The sequence below is a fragment of the Poecilia latipinna genome, unplaced genomic scaffold, assembly GCF_001443285.1.
Source record: "Poecilia latipinna isolate Pla-1442-1.1 unplaced genomic scaffold, P_latipinna-1.0 Scaffold894, whole genome shotgun sequence".
NCBI classification, from domain to species: Eukaryota; Metazoa; Chordata; class Actinopteri; order Cyprinodontiformes; family Poeciliidae; genus Poecilia; species Poecilia latipinna.
In genome coordinates, this window is record NW_015113510.1 from 138,738 (window position 1) to 156,077 (window position 17,340).

The 17,340-nt window shown below is 38.5% G+C and overlaps 1 protein-coding gene across 4 annotated transcripts; it reads right to left on the reverse strand.

The window, feature by feature from the left end:
- Window positions 1-3,640: 3,640 nt before the first annotated feature.
- On the reverse strand, window positions 3,641-14,297 carry fez2b (fasciculation and elongation protein zeta 2b). Of its 4 annotated transcripts, XM_015048623.1 has the most exons (11): window positions 13,904-14,297; window positions 9,575-9,683; window positions 8,636-8,764; window positions 7,790-7,931; window positions 7,268-7,395; window positions 6,495-6,644; window positions 6,150-6,230; window positions 5,377-5,452; window positions 5,189-5,254; window positions 4,114-4,141; window positions 3,641-3,717 (listed from the first exon to the last, which is right to left on the reverse strand). In XM_015048623.1, exons 1-10 carry the CDS (start codon window positions 14,206-14,208, stop codon window positions 4,131-4,133), a joined length of 1,197 nt encoding a protein of 398 aa, XP_014904109.1. In that variant the 5' UTR covers window positions 14,209-14,297; the 3' UTR covers window positions 3,641-3,717; window positions 4,114-4,130. The 4 variants fall into 4 exon arrangements, with proteins under 4 accessions (XP_014904109.1, XP_014904107.1, XP_014904108.1 ...); XM_015048621.1 differs by lacking the exon at window positions 4,114-4,141; XM_015048622.1 differs by having other exon boundaries at window positions 3,641-4,141.
- Between the last annotated feature and the right edge of the window lie 3,043 nt (window positions 14,298-17,340).

The window sequence follows — 17,340 nt, forward strand, 5'->3', positions numbered from 1 at the left end:
GGAAATAAATTGCATTAGGTACACGAGTTTAATAAATGTACAAAATATTTTTTCAGGCATTTAACAAAGGCAGCCTCTTGTTTTTTTTTACTTGTTCGTCATGTATAAATATAAATCTCTAACCTGGAGTTAGACTGATATGTTTGTTAAAATGGCCAGAGATCCTTCAGTGACACGAGAGCCGAAAGTCATTTCATTTTTAAACCATTGCTGATAAGATTCACAAACATTTTTCTTTAACGCGTTTGATTCAATAGACATTACAAAACCCCTTTAAGCTTTTAAAAATATTAAATGCTTGTTTCCTTTCCAGTTTTCTTGATATTGCTGCAACATGCACTTTTCCCTTTTAGTGTGATATTTAAATATGTCTGTAAACAAATCACTAATCATTGGAAATGTGTTTTCTGCAGCAGCAGTAAAGTGCATGCAGCACATGCTGGGTTGAAAATAGCTGGCATCTGTAGAAACGTCACATACAAATATTTAAATATATATATATATATATATATATATTGTTTTGAAACAATAGAAACAAAAAAAAAAACATACTTTTTTTTGCAAATCGATGTGCAATCATCCCCAACACCCACTCCACCTACAGAAGCATTTTCCTTCTTGGAGTCTCCCAATCCGGAAGCACTTCACAATACAGCCCATATTTTCCAAAGAACTTAATGGTTTGTTTTCAGAATGGGATTTGTTGGTTACTTTCCCAGAACTGACTGGGTACTTTCAATAATTGGGCTGTATTATGACGTGGCTTATAATTTACCAGTGCCTTCCTGGGACTTAAAGGTTTACTTTTCTGAAACTTTCAGAGAGCTTAGTAGTTATTTTCATGCAAGGTCCTGGAAAGTAACCAGAAAGTTTCTGGGAAGTAACCAGAACGTTTCTGGGACGTAACCAGAAAGTTCCCATAAAGCTTCAGGAAAATATCTTTCAAGATCCAGAAAGCATCCAGTAAGTTCAAGGAAAATACTCAGTAAGATCCGGGAAGGTAACCAGCGAGCTCCATTAAAGTTTTGGCAAAGTAACTGCTAAGTTCCTGAATATACCCACCAAGTTCCTGAAGAGCTTCGGAAAGTACCTGGCATTGTCCGAGAGAGTTTCAGAAAGTATGGGCAGCAATATGTAGTGCAATCGACTTTGGTGACATATCTACCATCGCTACACTGAAGCAGACACAGACGCAGCGCCAACACCACCTGAGCCATTACACAAGGAGCTTCTCGTCTTTGATCATGTTTTATCATTATCAGACAGGTGACGTGAATCAAGTCCTTATAGGAACCCTCTGACAAGACTAGACATGTAAACTGAGTTGGGAATGTTTTATCTACCAGAACAAGAACGTTAAAGTACCGACACTGACGACTGTACCTGAGACCTAAGCAACACCTGACCTGAATGTTTGCATACCAACTTCATCTGTGGTCACACACCGGCGATTCCCTGCAGGACTCGCGGCTTTGATTTCGCTCTATTCGCTTCATAGTCGGCATAGGAAAGCTAGGCAGCTGCTAGTAAAATATTTTGTTCACGTTTTAGCTGTTTTTAATGTTTCACCCCAATTCACTTCACGGCCAACATTTCAGGCAGCATGCAAATTCTGACTGGATATGAAAAGCGTAAAACTAGAATTCTAAAAAAAAAAAAAGACAATAAAACTAGGATTTTATATATAGATGTTAAAATGCACTTAAACTATCATAGGATACTTTCACATTCAACTAAACATAAAAAAAAAAAAATCTATCAGCCACAACTACCCGACCTTCACAATCTTTAACCAAGTTACATACATTTTTAGACTATTACAGTCTACAGCCTTTCAGTGAAGGATTTCCAATTTCCTCACTGAATCTTTTAAATGTTTAGTCCGGTAACGTTAATTATAATCACAGAAACTCCTCAAATCATTTCCGTCATGAGCGGAAATGTTGTTCACTAATGTTTCTCTTGGTAAAACCAGAGGAATTTAAAAATGATTCCATTTTGACCAAATCTTTCACCATTTGCTGACGAGATCCACTCTGTGCTACATTCTGCAGAGCTCCACCTTTACACCATCAGGTCACTGATAAAGTGCAACCCTTCTGTCCTTAAAGCCAATGTCCTAAAACACAGATAACTCACGCGACGGAACAACGATTAACGCCGACGTAAACTTAATTAATAATAATACATTATTTCCCACCAATGCACATATGAAGCAGGAGGAATCTGCAGACTGGTGAACTAATCCTATGTGGAAGTGGTGAATTTGTTGGGGTTGACGTCACAACATCTAGAAAAATCATTCAAATCCATTATCTTGCTAATAATAATTAAAAAAAAAATCTCTTATCCAAAAATATTTTTTTTCACGACTTTGATCATTTTTTTTTTTGTCCCTTTTGCAAACTGTGCAAATCCCTCTCAGTCGTGTGGAAAACGTCTCATTTTAAACATTCAGCTTCGCGCAGCTCGTACCTGAAACTAACATGCAACAAAAAGTTTTAAAGTTTTTGTTGCAAAAACTTTTGCAACAAAAAAGTTTGTTGCAAAAAAACAACAAATCGTCGATTATTCACGAGGATAATCGATGCTTGATGCCTTCGACTTGCCTGGCACTTTTTCCACAGATCACACCAGGATTTGTTTTCCCCGCCAGGCAGCTGAGGGAAAGTGGATTTGATAATCAAAGCAGGCTGTTTGGACTGCGTTTCCCTTGCAGAGGCCTGCTGATGGATTTCAGCGGTTTAAAAAACAAAAAAAGAAAACACTTTTAAGGATCGTTTGTTTTTCTCCAAAAGCACCTAGCTAATCAGGAAGTGAGGTGTTCAGGCTAACACTGATTACTGGCATCCACACATGAGAAGTTACAGGTGCATCTCAATATGCTCGAGTATCATCAAAAAGCTCATTTCAGCAGTTCAGCTTAAGAAAAAAAGAAAATGCCGGATATGAATTTTTAACGTTGAGTTGATATGTTTCAAATGTTTATTCATGGCAGTTTGGATGATTGTTGCTGAAAACCCCAAATTAATTTCACAGGACATTAAAATATTATTTAAGACTGAAATAAGAGGATTATCACCAAGGTAGTACCAATTTACTTATTGCTTGTGGACCTTCTTACTGCTCCACTTTTTCCTTCCACTCAACCTTCTCTTAATACGCTTCGATTCAAAACTCTGAACAGCAAACTTCTTTAGCAATGCCATTTTGTGGCTTACTCATTAGATGGAGGGCAAATTTGGTTTTTGCATAAGTTGTAAGCCATAATCATCGAAAACTAACAGAAACAAACAACTGAAATGTATCATTCTGTGTGTAGTGAATTCATATGAAATGAGCTTCTCATTGGCATCGACTTGCATCACCAAAAAGTTCACTTTAGTATCAATTATTGAGATGCACCTGTGTAAAGTCACAATACGAAAAAATGGAGCGCTGAATGAATAAAAAACAAAAAAAATAGCTAAATATTAGAACTTAAAAACAACTACAAAAGACTAAGAGTCGTATCAAAAGTAAAGAATACGAGGAGAGAGGCAGAGCAGAAAGTACCACGAGGAAAACTGAGAAGAAAAAAAAAATGAAGGAAGGTTTGGATTTAAATCAGTTCCTGCAGGTTTTTTTTTTTTTTTTTTTTCAAAACTGAAACCCTCCTCTGCTGGTCGACGCTGAAGAAACAAAAGCTTCCCGTCTGACTTTACGTGGGACAAAGAACTGCGGAGAAAAAAAATAAAATAAATAAACAGCTGGTGAGAATCGCTGCAGCACACGAGGAAGAAGAGGTGTGTGGAGTATGACAGAGCAGCTACAGCCGGGAGGAATGTGTGGTTAGAGGCGAGGAAAGCCGCCCCGATTACAGGTGAGAAGCAAACACACCAACAGCTGCTACTACAAGCTGGCAGAGTGAGGAGAAATTACGAGCGTGAGTGGGCTGTGTTTTTCCAGAGTGGGTGTAGCACGACTAGAAGCACCATACAGCACAACTGGCACCACGGCAGAGAGCGACGGAGGGGGAGGGAGGCCGATTGCTCTGGTTAAAAAGGGAATGTTGTGCAGACAGGGAGGAAGATGAGGCATTCGATGTCAATGAGCGGGGTCAGCCTCACGAACCTCAGGTTCCTCCGCTTTCATACGAGAGCTACCCGAAGGACAGAGCAGCACAGGCGAGAGGGAAAGGAAGGTACATGTCAACAACAGACACATTCACCGTTAAAGCTCACGGTTTTTAAATCGGGCTGGGAGTGTCGTGGGAGAAAAGCAGCCGAATCGCTGGTCACTGAATTTTATGACGTTCAAAAGCAAGGAGGGGAGCTTCTTATGAAGCAGGAGACCAACTTTTTTTTCTTTTTTTTTTTTTTTTTTTTTTTTTCCCCCCACACATGAATGACTAGAACAGACTGGAGTAAGTTTTGAGCCAAATTATCAATAAGTCACATAAAACCAGAGAGGGAGCAGCCTCATGTTAGGCTTGAGCTTTAATTAGTCTGATTTAAGAGTCTAAGTTTTAAATGTGCTTTCATTCACTGTTAGCAGAAACTCATCATGATTATAAAAAAAAAAAAAAAAACTGGTAAAACATCAGTTTTCCCTAACCCCATACAGATTTAAAAAAGACTACTCGTGTTTTTTGTTGTTTGGTTTTTTTTTTCATATTTTGAAATGTCATCAATAAAAATGATTTTGGCCCTACAAATTTAACAACAAACCCACATTTCTGGTCCTGGACATCTTGGTGTTTTTACTGTGACAAATTTAGCTTCCTCTCTTTACTGTAAGTTGTACTGTAACCTTTTGCTTGTTTATGCAGCTAAATGCACAGCAGTTCCTCTTTGTTATGATTCCACTTTCTGTGTTCAGACTTTAACTGCATCTGGAATCAGTGTGACTGGTCATCGGGTGTGACCGCAGAGTGAGGCATCATGTCAACACTTCTGTTGAGACTTATTACTTCTTTAGTGCAAATCTATCAAACAGTGAACTAAGACGCTTCTGGATGGAAGTCAAGACTTTTAACTTTTATATTTCGTAGGTACATGTGACTGATTAAGTACGAATTAGTCTTATGGTTTTACAGTTTAAAAAAAAAAAAAAAAAAAAAGCATATTACTGAAGTTATTACAACATATTTTTACTTGACCTTGCTGCCTTGCTTGGGCAAAAGCCTTAAAGTAAAAGTCATGTTTACCTTTCAGTATGTAATCTGTTAGGAGGGCCGGTACCTTCTCGCTGTCGTCCCTCATGGCATGAAGGACTGATATGGAAAGAGAAGGATAGATGAGTCAGGGACGAAAACAAAATCTAACTAACGACACGTCTCTGTTCCACACTGGTTCACCGCTTGGTGAACTTGTGCGTTCTTGTTCATGGACTCACTCTTTGTGAGGATCTGGAGGTCTTCTACAGAAGGAGAGCCTGCTTTCTTTTCATAGGGGATCACCGTGGTCAGATACTAAAAATAAATATAATATATATGTATATAAATATTACAAATTTGCATGGGAACCTATAAAAAAAAATACACCAACTAATTAAATTTATCTTCAGTGTAATTTTGGAATTAAGTGTTATGTTAAAGTTAGGAAACATGCAAAAAATAAAGGAGGGCAAAAAATATTTCAATACAAAAAAAAAAAAGAATGACTGGGTGATTGTATTTCGTCCCAATGCAACCACAAACTTTAACGTGATACATCTGGATTTTATGCAGCGGACTAAAACAAAGTAGTGCATAATATACATGGGTAGACGCATTACTTTAGCCATATATTTAAGACAATCTGATCTTGTTAAAAAAAAAAAAAAAAACCTCTTCAACTCTTTAAATTTCGCCACAAATTCACCCCTGACCTCTCAGCTGTGTCCCTTAGTTTGTTCACTAATGTTCTCATTGAAGTTTGTGTCTGTAACGAGACAAAATACGAAAAGTTCAGGGAGTACCAACACTTTTGCAAGGAACTATAAGGAATTTAATAATAATAAAAAAAAGGGGGCGGGGGGAAGACAAAAATTAAATGCAACGAATGGACAAACTGAACAAAAGTTATGGAGCAAAAACATAAAAAAAGAATGCGCATGCCATTTGAAACCCAGAGGTGAAAAAGCAGCACAGAAAAGAATCCGCAGTTGGAAGAAAGAGCAGGGGGCACCTGTTTATCCCCTCCAGAGTGGCCAAAAGTTTGACGGAGACCATTTTGAATGACATTGGAGAGTCCCTCCAGAGTGAGGAGCTACAGGGAGTGAGAGGAAGGAAGGAGGAAAAAAAAAAAAAAAAGAGATTTGACGCAAGATGAGGAGGCTCTCTACGACAGGAAGGAAAGGCGCTGATAAGAGGGCGACTACAGTGAAAGCTCTCCGGCCGGGTCATGCGTCTCTTTTCCGAACTTGGAAGTAGTGCGTGTTGCGTCACACGTGTGGCTATGTTGTTAACCTTCAAACCATGACGATGTGTTTATTTTGTGCGTTTTCTGCGACTACCTCCCCTGCTGACTCACCGTGCCTGGTATGTGTGTGCTGTTTGTCCTCTGGCCGTTGGGCCCCGTCGTGGTCGTACACCGGATCTTCTTCTTCTTGCGCAGCAGTTCGCGGTGCTCCTTCTGTTTGTTCTGCACGTCGATCAGCAGCGAAATAAAGCTGTTCTTCACCTGCACACACGCAACATTTTCATTTAACTGCGGCAGGGGTCTGGAAAACACAAAGCTGGAGGAACGAAACTGACCGATTATATCAGTTAGTTAGTTTTCAGAACTTTTACTTCGATTAACAGAATTGACTAAAAAAAAAGCACAAAAAAAATTCACAAGATAAAGGAGAATTACAGTGTGAACCAAAAGGATTCGTACTTCAAAACTAATACATTTACAGTAGTGAGCTGCTTATGATAAAGGTACATCTGAATGGTTTTTTTGAGGCTGCAGATGATAAATCTAATAATTTAATATTCTCAGTATCCTTGTGATCTGTACAAATATCACTCAAATGTGTTTTTTTTTTTTTTTATAGATTCTGTCCGATCTACTCGGAGTGAATCATGACACAGAGACAAACGTACAAATAAAGCTGCTGGCAGTTCTGACCTCATGGCGACAGAAGGCAGAGGGTGCTGCCGTCTGTTCTCACCAAACACAACGTGCATGCGCGCGCGCGCGTGTGTGTGTGTGTGTGTGTGTGTGTTACTTGCTTCAAAGCTGCTCTGCTTTAGCAACATCTCTGCAACCGTTTCTGGTCGGTCTGATTTTGGAGTTAATGCGCGATCAGATTTCAGTACCTCCTTCTCAAAGTCCAGCTCGTCTCGCAGCGCCAGGGCTTGGATCAGCTCCTCGCTGTAGCGGCGGATGGCCGCCTCCACCTCCTCCAGGGTCCGGCTGAGCTCCGACACAGACAGCTGACGAAGCCCTGCAGACCAGAACGCGGGCGGAAACGGGAAGAGCAGATGTAATGTGGAGAAGACGCTCGGTGCAGGTCGAACCGTAACGAAAACCAAAAAAAAACTGTTTTTTAAAAAAATGGTAATTTCACACCCATCCAATTTTAGAACATTTACAGTGACGTGCATATCAAGCCGATTACATAACATTTGGAACGACATGTACGATGATTACATAACTATATTACATGTGCACATTTAATGTGCACAACACATTTGCTACACAGAGAGTCCTATTAGAATTAATTTAGTTATTTAGATAATCATAAAATTGCTCACACGGGCACATTAAAACACTACAGGAGTTTTCTACTCCTGTGTGTGTGTGTGTGTGTGTGTGTGTGTCAGAGCAGGTACACTCACGTTCGTCAAAGCTAGTGTTGGAGCCGGATCGTTTCAAAGCGCCGAGGTCCTGGGAGAGCATCGACAAGTCGGACTGGGAAGGACTCTCGTCATCGTCCGGGTCTGGAGACTCCTGCATCATCTCTTCGATCTCCTCTATCACCTAAACACAACCACAACTTTCAGCCAGATGGCAAACCTCCATCAACTACAGTTTGACCATTTGCTCAAAAATGTAGTTTTGTAACCAGAATGCATGTCTCGTAGCATCCGATTCTTGTGTGAGAAACATCAGGTCGAGTTTTTCAGCACAGAAATGACACCAACGTCGGAGCTAATTATTCGTCTTGCGCTTCAGCTAACTTTGAAAAGGTTTAGCACACTTAGCTTCCCCTAAAGTAAACTTTTCCAGATAAATTCTACATGTGGGTCTTTTGAACATTTTCAGTAAGGAGATCCTAGTGAGGTCAGCATGTTTATTATTTAACCACATTGTATGTTGATTCTGGGTGTGACATATGTATTTGTATGAATCCAAAACAATAACCTGTCCCATAATATTTATTTCCACATCCATAACAAAACTCTCTAAACACATCTTGCTTCCGTGTTTGGTATAGTAAGCACGTAAATCTAATTTAAGGAAGTAGCTCATAAGCTGACAGGCTTATATATTAAAACATACAGAAAGTAAGGATTTTCTGCTGTCAGTTCATTGTTTTTTTTGTTTGTTTAATTTGTGCTGAAATATTTTCATTAAAGATTTATGTGCTCAGAAAATCCCCAAACAATTTAAATTAATTCCATTTTTATAGAGAGAAATATTTTAAACCCAATTTCTATTTATTTTGAGTGTGAAAGAGTTACCTGTTCAGCGGTGAAGAGAGGCTCCTCGTTAATGCAGGAGACAATGATTGAGTGCATATCCAGCTGTTCCCGCAGCTCCTCGTCCTCATCATCGGACAGATCCAAAGACTGCTTGTCCATCTTCTGTCCCTTGGGAGGAGGAGGAGATGGGGGGCAGAAATTTAGGCGTACGATATTTTATCCGAAAAGGCTTTAAACCGGATTTTAAATCCAAAGAAAAACCTGGACAATGAAAGGTTTACATCAGAACTGTTGGATTCAAGGTTTCTTTTTATTTCTTTGTTGACAAGAATGGAAACTTATGAGACTTTTGTGCCACTTTGCCACAATATGACGAAAAGTGGAAAAGAACAGACAGGCTTCTAGGCCAGAAAAATGCAGTCGAGGTAGGCTCACCAGAATAAAAGACCGTTTCAGAGTAGTTAGTAATGGGGACATAAAGATGAATAGACAGTGAGCAAGATGCCAGCAGCTGAGAAAAAGTGCAGCTTTGGGGATTAAAACCAGATCGATCTGTTTTCACCTCTTTCCATCAATAAAACTCAATCTGTTTGATTGCAAGGTCCTTAGTGCTTTTATTTAGAACATGTTCCACTCGAATATTTTATTCTGAAAGTTGTTCCTCTAAAATACAGGAACTGTTTGCGAAAGGTTAATTTATTAAGGTAATTAGTTCAGTAAATTCAACTTAGTCTCTGTGTGTGTTTTTTTTTTTTCTTGTTTTTGCCCTTTGTCACACTTTGAATCAAATTGCAAATTAAGTGATTCGAGATGCACAATAACAAGGCGAGTGACTTACTGAAATTAATTTCTTTAATTAGGTCAATTAGGTGCCAATTCTCTGCATTTGTTAGGCATCATTTGCAGCAATCTGCAGAAACTGAAACACTAAATAAAAGAGTGAGTGTGTGTGTGTGTGTGTCTGCGTGCGTGTGATACCTCTTGATCTTTGAGCTTGAGGGCAGGCAGGTGCAGGGAGCGAGTGTAGGACGTCTTCCAGTCCACGGGCATCACATTGCCGTAGTTATTGGTCAAAGAGTTCCACACCCTGAAAGGACGAATAAAAGAAGAGTTAAAGGTCAAAGCACAACAAAGGAGACTTTTTTTTTTAAGCTGCAGAGAGGAGGCGCACTTCCTTCTCTTTTTTTATCGTGACACAGCATTGCATGGCAGAATGCTATGTCCCCCCCTCACTACGTTGCTGCAACTAGATCAGAGAGGAACAAAAGGATCGACCTTCGAGATGTGCGTCTTTAGCAGTAGTTTCAGCAACGTGGAAATCACAGTGAAGGAATTCGACAACATAGGCGTTTTCAGCTTTCAAACCTTCATTTGCATTCAAAATCAGACCCTATTGGCTGCTGCTCCGCTGCGTCTGTCTGATGCAAGTCGCTCAGCTGAGGCTCATCTCTGCCTCAGACTTACAGCAGTATAAGAGCAACCTGAGTTCTGAACACTGCTGCATGACGCTTCAAAACTAGTCATCGAGTATTGCAACACTTAAACAAGCGAGCCTCTATGAACTTTACGAAGCAGGAGAACATTTTCTCTAAGCTTAGTCGGCACATGAATAACTGGAACCGCAGGAATAAATGATCGGAGTGCGAGTCCTTGCTCTGCTAAGCAAAGACGGTCAGGAAAAGGGAGGCGAGTGTTTACTGAAAACCTTTCCACAGCCAAATGTGCCAAGCCAGACAGTCGTTTGTAAAGACGATAAGAAGTTGATGATGAATGCTAAAAACTGTGTTGTTAGGTGGCGCGTTGTTAGAAACTGTCACCTAGGTAACCCCATGTGGGAACAGAGAGAAACTCAAAATATCCTGTTGTTCACCACTGACGAAGAACAACAAGAGTGATTAAATAAGCGATGAGGCGCCCATGTGAAAATTTTGGGACAATACCGACATTTATAGCGCTGTTATGGTTGACAACCATTATTTTTATGTGCTCATAAGTTGGGCAAAAAGAATTGATCCGGTTTCACTTAGAGGAACAATACGATACTTAAAAAAAAATGGCTAGCAACAGTCAACACCGATGTTATTGTTAATGCTGATATTTTGGGCCTTCCATAGAATAAAGTTTGAGATAATATCTAAAGATTGTTTAGTTTTAGCTTTTTTTCCTCTCATATAAGCATGTATGCCACTCTTTCTTCTACAAACACAACTCAATATTTTTTTTTCGTTACAGATGATCTTTTTTTTTTTTTTTTTTTCCCCCCCATCGTTTTCCAGACTTGCATGGAAACTCTGAAGAAAACCTGCACTGGGACTCACGTGCTCGTGCAAGTGTGTTTTGACACTTTTGGCTCCGATTGTGCATGGATGGGTGCTGTGAACCCATGTGTCACAGTTGCGCTACAATGTCCAGGACAAATGTTTATATAACATCCATGTTTCTCCCTGAAGTGCTCGTGCGCTGCTCGGCGAGCTGCTGGCTTGTTCTAAATAGGACGAAGCGCGGCAGGAAACGCCGCGCGCCCCGAGCGGTGACAGCGTCTTGGGAACGTGAACGCCCGCCTAAACACACCGCCGGCTACCGTCTCGAAACAGCGATTTGACAGCGGCGCTGCAGAAAGATTATTTAATTGTTGTGACTCCAACTCACCACTCGTTAGTGTTGGGGAACTCGCTCGAATTTATGTGTACCTATAGCATCTTTTGTACGCAGGCAAAATCTGGAGGACTTGGCTCCAGAATAGCAGCAGCTGATCCCAAAGGAAGGTCCGTAAACGTAAACTTCATCCTTGTTAGCCTGCAGGTTTGTTTCGGACACAGTATTTCAGTGGAGCTTGTTAAGGAGATGGGCACGTTCTGTAGAAGTGCAGCCATCCAGAAAAGACTCTTACTGAGTCTGGCGCTGACTTTAGGGCCGTGGAAGGCTGCCGTCCAATTATTTCATTCCCTACGTCCCGTTTATCCCTTAAAAAATAAAATAAAATAAAAACACCAGTCTAAACTCATCAAAATATATTTACCTAAACTTCAATATTTTTTTTAAACTTATTATATTTGCAGAAAAGCTGTACATGGGTAGTTTGGCTTAAATTTGTAAAATATGACGCATTAATCACTCTGTAATTTTATTGGTACCAAAAAAAAAAATCTTTGCCAATAGCAAAAACGCTTTCTAGTCTGAAGAAATACACACTGCTTCAACTTGAATGGGATCTAATAAGATATAGTAAAAAAAAAAAAAAAGGATTTTCTGTCAATACTTGGGATAAAAAACTAAATTCAAACACATCTACAGCTTTTTTTATTTTTATTTTTTTTTAGGCTTTTAAACAACATGTAGATTAAAGTTGATTTCCACATTTATTGTTAAGAAGTCGACACCGGTTCTAAGTTTCAAATAAAATGTAACACACTGTGAGTATGAGCTTACATATTGCCCACGCTAAGTGGCCAAATCAAAGAGTCTCATAGTGTTCAATGCAAAGGGCGAGAGGAGGTTGACTCATGCAGCCAGCTGTGCAGAGAAAAGCAACATCGACTCCCGCGGCGCTGTAATGCCATGTTGTCATGTGGATGCGTAGCTGTGACCTTTGAGTGTCAATGAGACCCAGCAACTGCCAGACACCTCGGAGCAGGATCCAAACGGACCCCGACAGCTCAAATCTTTCCGTAATACCTCCATGGATGCGATTCAGCACAGCGAGTCTGGCTGGAGGAAAAGCCAGTGGAAGTCTAGGTGAGGCAGGCTTCGCTGGGGGATTTTGATTTCTTTTATAATTTTGCTCATATTTAGTGTTCAACATTGTTTTCGACGGGTTCAATGATAAAAAATACAAACGGCATCTGAAAGCATTAATGTTTTAGTCATCATCCGGTAGTTGCATTTCAAGTTCGTTTTCGGATTTTCTTGATTCTGTCATTTGTAGACAAACTGCAAGGAAGAGTCTGACTTGAATTTCTTCAAACTAACACCTCTTTGCTTCACCTGTAGAATTGACTATTTTATATCTATAAATGGTCAAAGAATGCAGATTTTTGTTTTACTCCTGTTATTTCCTTCCCATTCTTTCAGTTCCAAAGAGGCCTCCAGTATGCTTAGAATCAGAACAGATGCTCATCTTGTGCAAAAAATAAAAATAAAATACTTTATAGAGTTTATTGCAGCAAATGTAGACCAGATTTAACTGGTTTATGTAATAAATGCTCCCAAAGACATTGAAATCGTACATTTGTTCATGTTCAAGGCAGAGGATCTATTGTTGGGAATAATTTTAGGGATTGTGTAAAAGGAAAATGTAACCATCTCCACCGCATTAAACGGCACGAGTCGATAGTTTTGTTGTGGAAGAATAGGCTGCTTCCGTCTTAAACCCGGTTGAACAAACATTTCCGTTTTTAGATTTAAAAATATATTGCATTCTTGATTACTTTTCTTAAAATGAATCCTCTCCTCAAAATTAACTGCACCAATTTTGTCATTTGCATTGTAAAAAACTGTTTACTGTGTTTTTTTGTTGTTGTTTTTTTGTCTGTTTTGTTTTCCTTTGTAGCAATAAAGGTGTTAGGGAAGGGACTGCTGTTACTTTTTATAAAATTTAAATTCAGTATTTTAGTTTTGTTGACTATAATTTCAATTATATTCAACTGGCAGGAAGTTCTGTAATGACGCAGTAATAATAATAATAATAATAATACGGACCAATAATCACAAAAATAAATAATTTATTTTCCTTTTTGTATTTTGGCCTTACAATTTTTAACAAGTTCCAATGCAAACTAAATGATACGAATTACTCCAAAATTTCAGCTTTAAATTTAAGGCAACATGTCAGTTATTTTTAAAGGTTTTCCCCCCCTTTAGAAAGAGTAGTTTGCTTTCAAATACAACTTTTTTGAAAATGTACCTCCTGTAATAACTGTTCATGATTTCAAAACTGCAATAACAAGATGCAAACAAAAACAACAAAAAAAACACATTTCCATTCCTACTTTTTACTCAGTGGGGTGTCTTCTCTTAACTTTGAGAAATGCTGCCTATGACCTTAAGGGAAACATTTAAATTTTAAATACTGTTTGTGGATGATGTGCCTTCTTCTCGGCGTTTAATCAAATCTTGCCACAAAGAAGCAGAAAGTGAACCGTGAAACCAGTTTTTCCACTGCACTGACCGGCTGTATTCCAGACAGCTAAGATTCCCTCAGTGAGTAATATATGAATTTATTGTAGAGTTAGCTTGTGAGGCTAATGTGGTTAGCTGTGAGATTAAAAGTTACAACATAAAAAGCATAGACAGATAATTAACACTCACTCGTCGTCTTTCAGGTAATTCTCCTCTGTGATTGGTTTTATGGGAGCAATGTTTTCCGTCGTAGTGTTGTAGTTTCGGAAACACACGGTTAGCTTTTCGTCGAAGTCGTGGACCAGGTCCTCCATCGACTTGAAGCTACAGATCTCCCCGGAGAAACTGTTGTCCAGATCGGAGAAGTCGTCTAGGCCCGATGGGTCGCCAACGTTTGAGTTCAGCTGGTCCAGCTGTTCGGCCGACTCCGAGGACGGTTTGAATTCGTTGAAGTCCTGCCAGTCCTCATCGAAGTGGGCTAACGGCGCCGCCATGGCTGCCCGGTGAACCTGTCTATGCGGTCGGTCTCTCGGTGTCCTCCCCGGTGCTCTGCTGTCTGCGTTGACACCAGACAGGGGGCGGGGTATAATGACGTCAGCATACAGCTCCTCCCATTTGCCAGCAAAACAAACCAAACATTCAGAGGCGATGTTAAGACTTTAAAACCTGGGGGCTAAGGCCCACCCAAAAAGGTTAAGAGTTTTTTTTTTTTTTTAAGTTTTGTACATAACTGATTCAAAATACCATGTGATCATGTAATTACTGTGCATTCCCAACTAAAAAGAAGATACATTGCACATTGATATTAATGACACAATGAGATACATTTAAGATGCATTACATTGGTATACAGTGAATATAATCATATAATTCAAAGTATGAATGTCCTAAAAATACTGCTACATTGACAGTAATACCTGCATACCTAAAGTATCCCAACACATTTTCACAAAATGTTTTCTGTAAATATATTATGTAAGAGAAACTGTTATAAAATCAGTCATAAGGTACAAAACAAATAAATATCCCACCACTAGGTCCTTATATTCCATGAAAACACTCAGTATTAGTCAACAACCCAAGAAACCTACAATATAGTACGATTTATCTTTTAGTTTATCTCATTTGATATTGCAGATAGTTGTTAAAAGTAAAATGTTTGTTGGAGACGGAAAGGCCTCAACACCTCTAAATATGTTTTTTTTTTTTTTTTCTTGCAGGGTTAAAGTTCTTAGGAGCAACAACCAGTGAGATCCATTGGTTGGCTCTAACAGCATACAATTACAATAAAACTAATACAGTCTTAGTTCTTTTGGTGCATTCCTTTGAACTCATAAGTCAGCATTTTGAGTTTCAGTTTGATAAAAGATAAACTGGAATGACTTCTAAAGTTAGACATCTAGCCTGGTAAGCCAGAGGTTTCTCACATAACCTTCCTAGAAATGTGGCTTACAGAACTCACAAATCTGAGCAACCATATTATATTTCAATTTTCTCCTCTTTCCCTTTAACACATTTTAAAATCATGCCAACACCATAATACCCACAATCATGTTATGCATTACTTCAACACAATTAAACTTTGGACCAATTGATCTATTTCATATTATGTAATTAGTATTATATGCTTGTTCATTTCAATTTAATCTGTAGTAACATTAATATTTACTTCATAAACAAAGTCAGTATACCCATCTTAAATAGCTTAAAAATATTTATTTGTTGTTTATTTTTAAGTTTCAGATTTCTTATTTTTTTTGTCAGTAGAGCATTTCATTTTTATAGGTCACCTTGTTGTTTGCAATACCACCAGATGGCGCAATTTGACAAATGCTTAAATTAGAGATTGTTTACATTTTATAACAGCATTATACTGTTATAAAATTAGTCTTTGAAAAAAAAATCTAGAAATGATTTAAAAAAAAAACAATTTACAATTTCAATAAATTTTCAACAGTCAACTTGTTATTTTTAAGTACTTAAAAGAGAAGTTTGCTTGTTGGGCAAACCTTTAGTAATGTAAAACAAATTCTGATTTAGGTTAGTATTGTTTCACTTTGGATCTTCCATTTATTTAACCACAAACACTTTCATCCCCTAATCATGAGCACCAGTAAATCTGATTACACATCTCTACTTTCTACATGCTTAATAGTCACACAAACCATTTTCATGTTTCTCCTCTCTCCCTAAAAAAACAGCAAACTCTATATTAAAATGGATGGCCAACAACAAGACTTACTTAAAAATAAGTGGAATTTATTGTCAACAGATTTTGTTATTCCTAATGCTGGTGTCAAAGCAAAGCCCTCCCCCCCCTCTCTGTTAGACTCTCGATGTAGCTTTCAAGACATGTCAAAATCAAATCATTTAATACAGTAATCTAAATAAGAACAGAATCAACCCAGAATGCTTCGCTGGGGCCTGAATTTAGTGCTAACTTTTCATCGCCCAACTTGCACGCAGCCCAAAAAAAAAAAAAAAGTTTGTTTTCCAGTCATCTTGTAAGTGTCCAAAACCTGAGCCCTGCACCATTAAATTATTTTAGGTCTGTTTTTTTTTTTTTCAAAACCCTGAATTCTTTATTGAAAATATGCATACATAACACTTTTCCTACACAACAATACAAAACATTACAATCACTGTTGTAAATAAGACATTAAACGCAAACCAACACATCACCCCTCTTCCCACCCTAGAGCCCAAGGAACTTAGAGATGCTACAGTAAGCCCTTATTCCCCGCCCCGGTCCTGTCCCGCCACCACCATAACCTCAGAGAAATAAGACATAGTTAAATCAGAAACAACTCCCTCGGCAAACTCCGACAGAAGAACAGAGAAGACACCGGGTTGCATACAGACAATAGCATTTTGCCACCAGCAGGTGAAGGATGTTTTTGTTTTTTGTTTGTTTTGTTGTTTTTATTTTTTTTACCTTTTTTCTTTACTGAATTACTTTTTTTGATGGGGGAGAGGGTTTAAAAATGTGCATTGATTTCCATCAAGTCTTTTGAAATGGATTCATGGCATGGAAAGAGGAGTCCATTCTGTGGTTTTCGGGAGTGAAGAGGTTTCTAGAGTGTGCATATCAGTCCGTGACGTACATAACCTACAAGAAAACAACTGTGTGCCTGGGATTTGGCTTCAGTACAGGTCGGAAAAGTAGCAACTGCCTATCTACAACGGCACACCGAGCAGAAGATAGTAAAACACACAGAGATGCGATTAAGCAGAATCTTCACGGGGAGGAATTTCTTTAAAGGCGATGGGTGGATAGTTAGAACCTGATTCGATAAACATTTAAACACACCGTGACTCCTCCCCTGCTTCTACTGGCAAAGAGTGTTGCTGTGCATATCGTTTTATGATTGTTGTGGTAGATAAAAATGCAACTAAATACAAAGAAAAGTACACATAAAAGAAGGAGAAGTTATGTTACAAAAAAAAATAGAAGGACTCCAAATGTCTGGTTATATTTTAATATGATCATACAGGGATAGAGATCAACCAAAAATGATATACGTGAACAAAAAAAAAAAAAAAAAAAAAAAAAAAAAAAAAAAAAAAAAAAAAAAAAAAATTTAAAAAAAAAAAAAAAAAACCCCTGTTTAAAATTTTTTTTAATA

What these genes read in the sequence shown, in the direction of transcription:
- fez2b (XM_015048621.1), bottom strand. Translation starts at nt 14,208, where the DNA reads ATGGCGGCGCCGTTAGCCCACTTCGATGAGGACTGGCAGGACTTCAAC. An exon ending in TCAAGCTCAAAGATCAAGAG is followed by an intron (nt 8,765 to 9,574) that starts GTATCACACGCA and finishes CCTCCTCCCAAG; the next exon opens with GGACAGAAGATGGACAAGCA. An exon ending in ACTCTGGAGGGGATAAACAG is followed by an intron (nt 5,453 to 6,149) that starts GTGCCCCCTGCT and finishes ATTTATTTTTAG; the next exon opens with TATCTGACCACGGTGATCCC.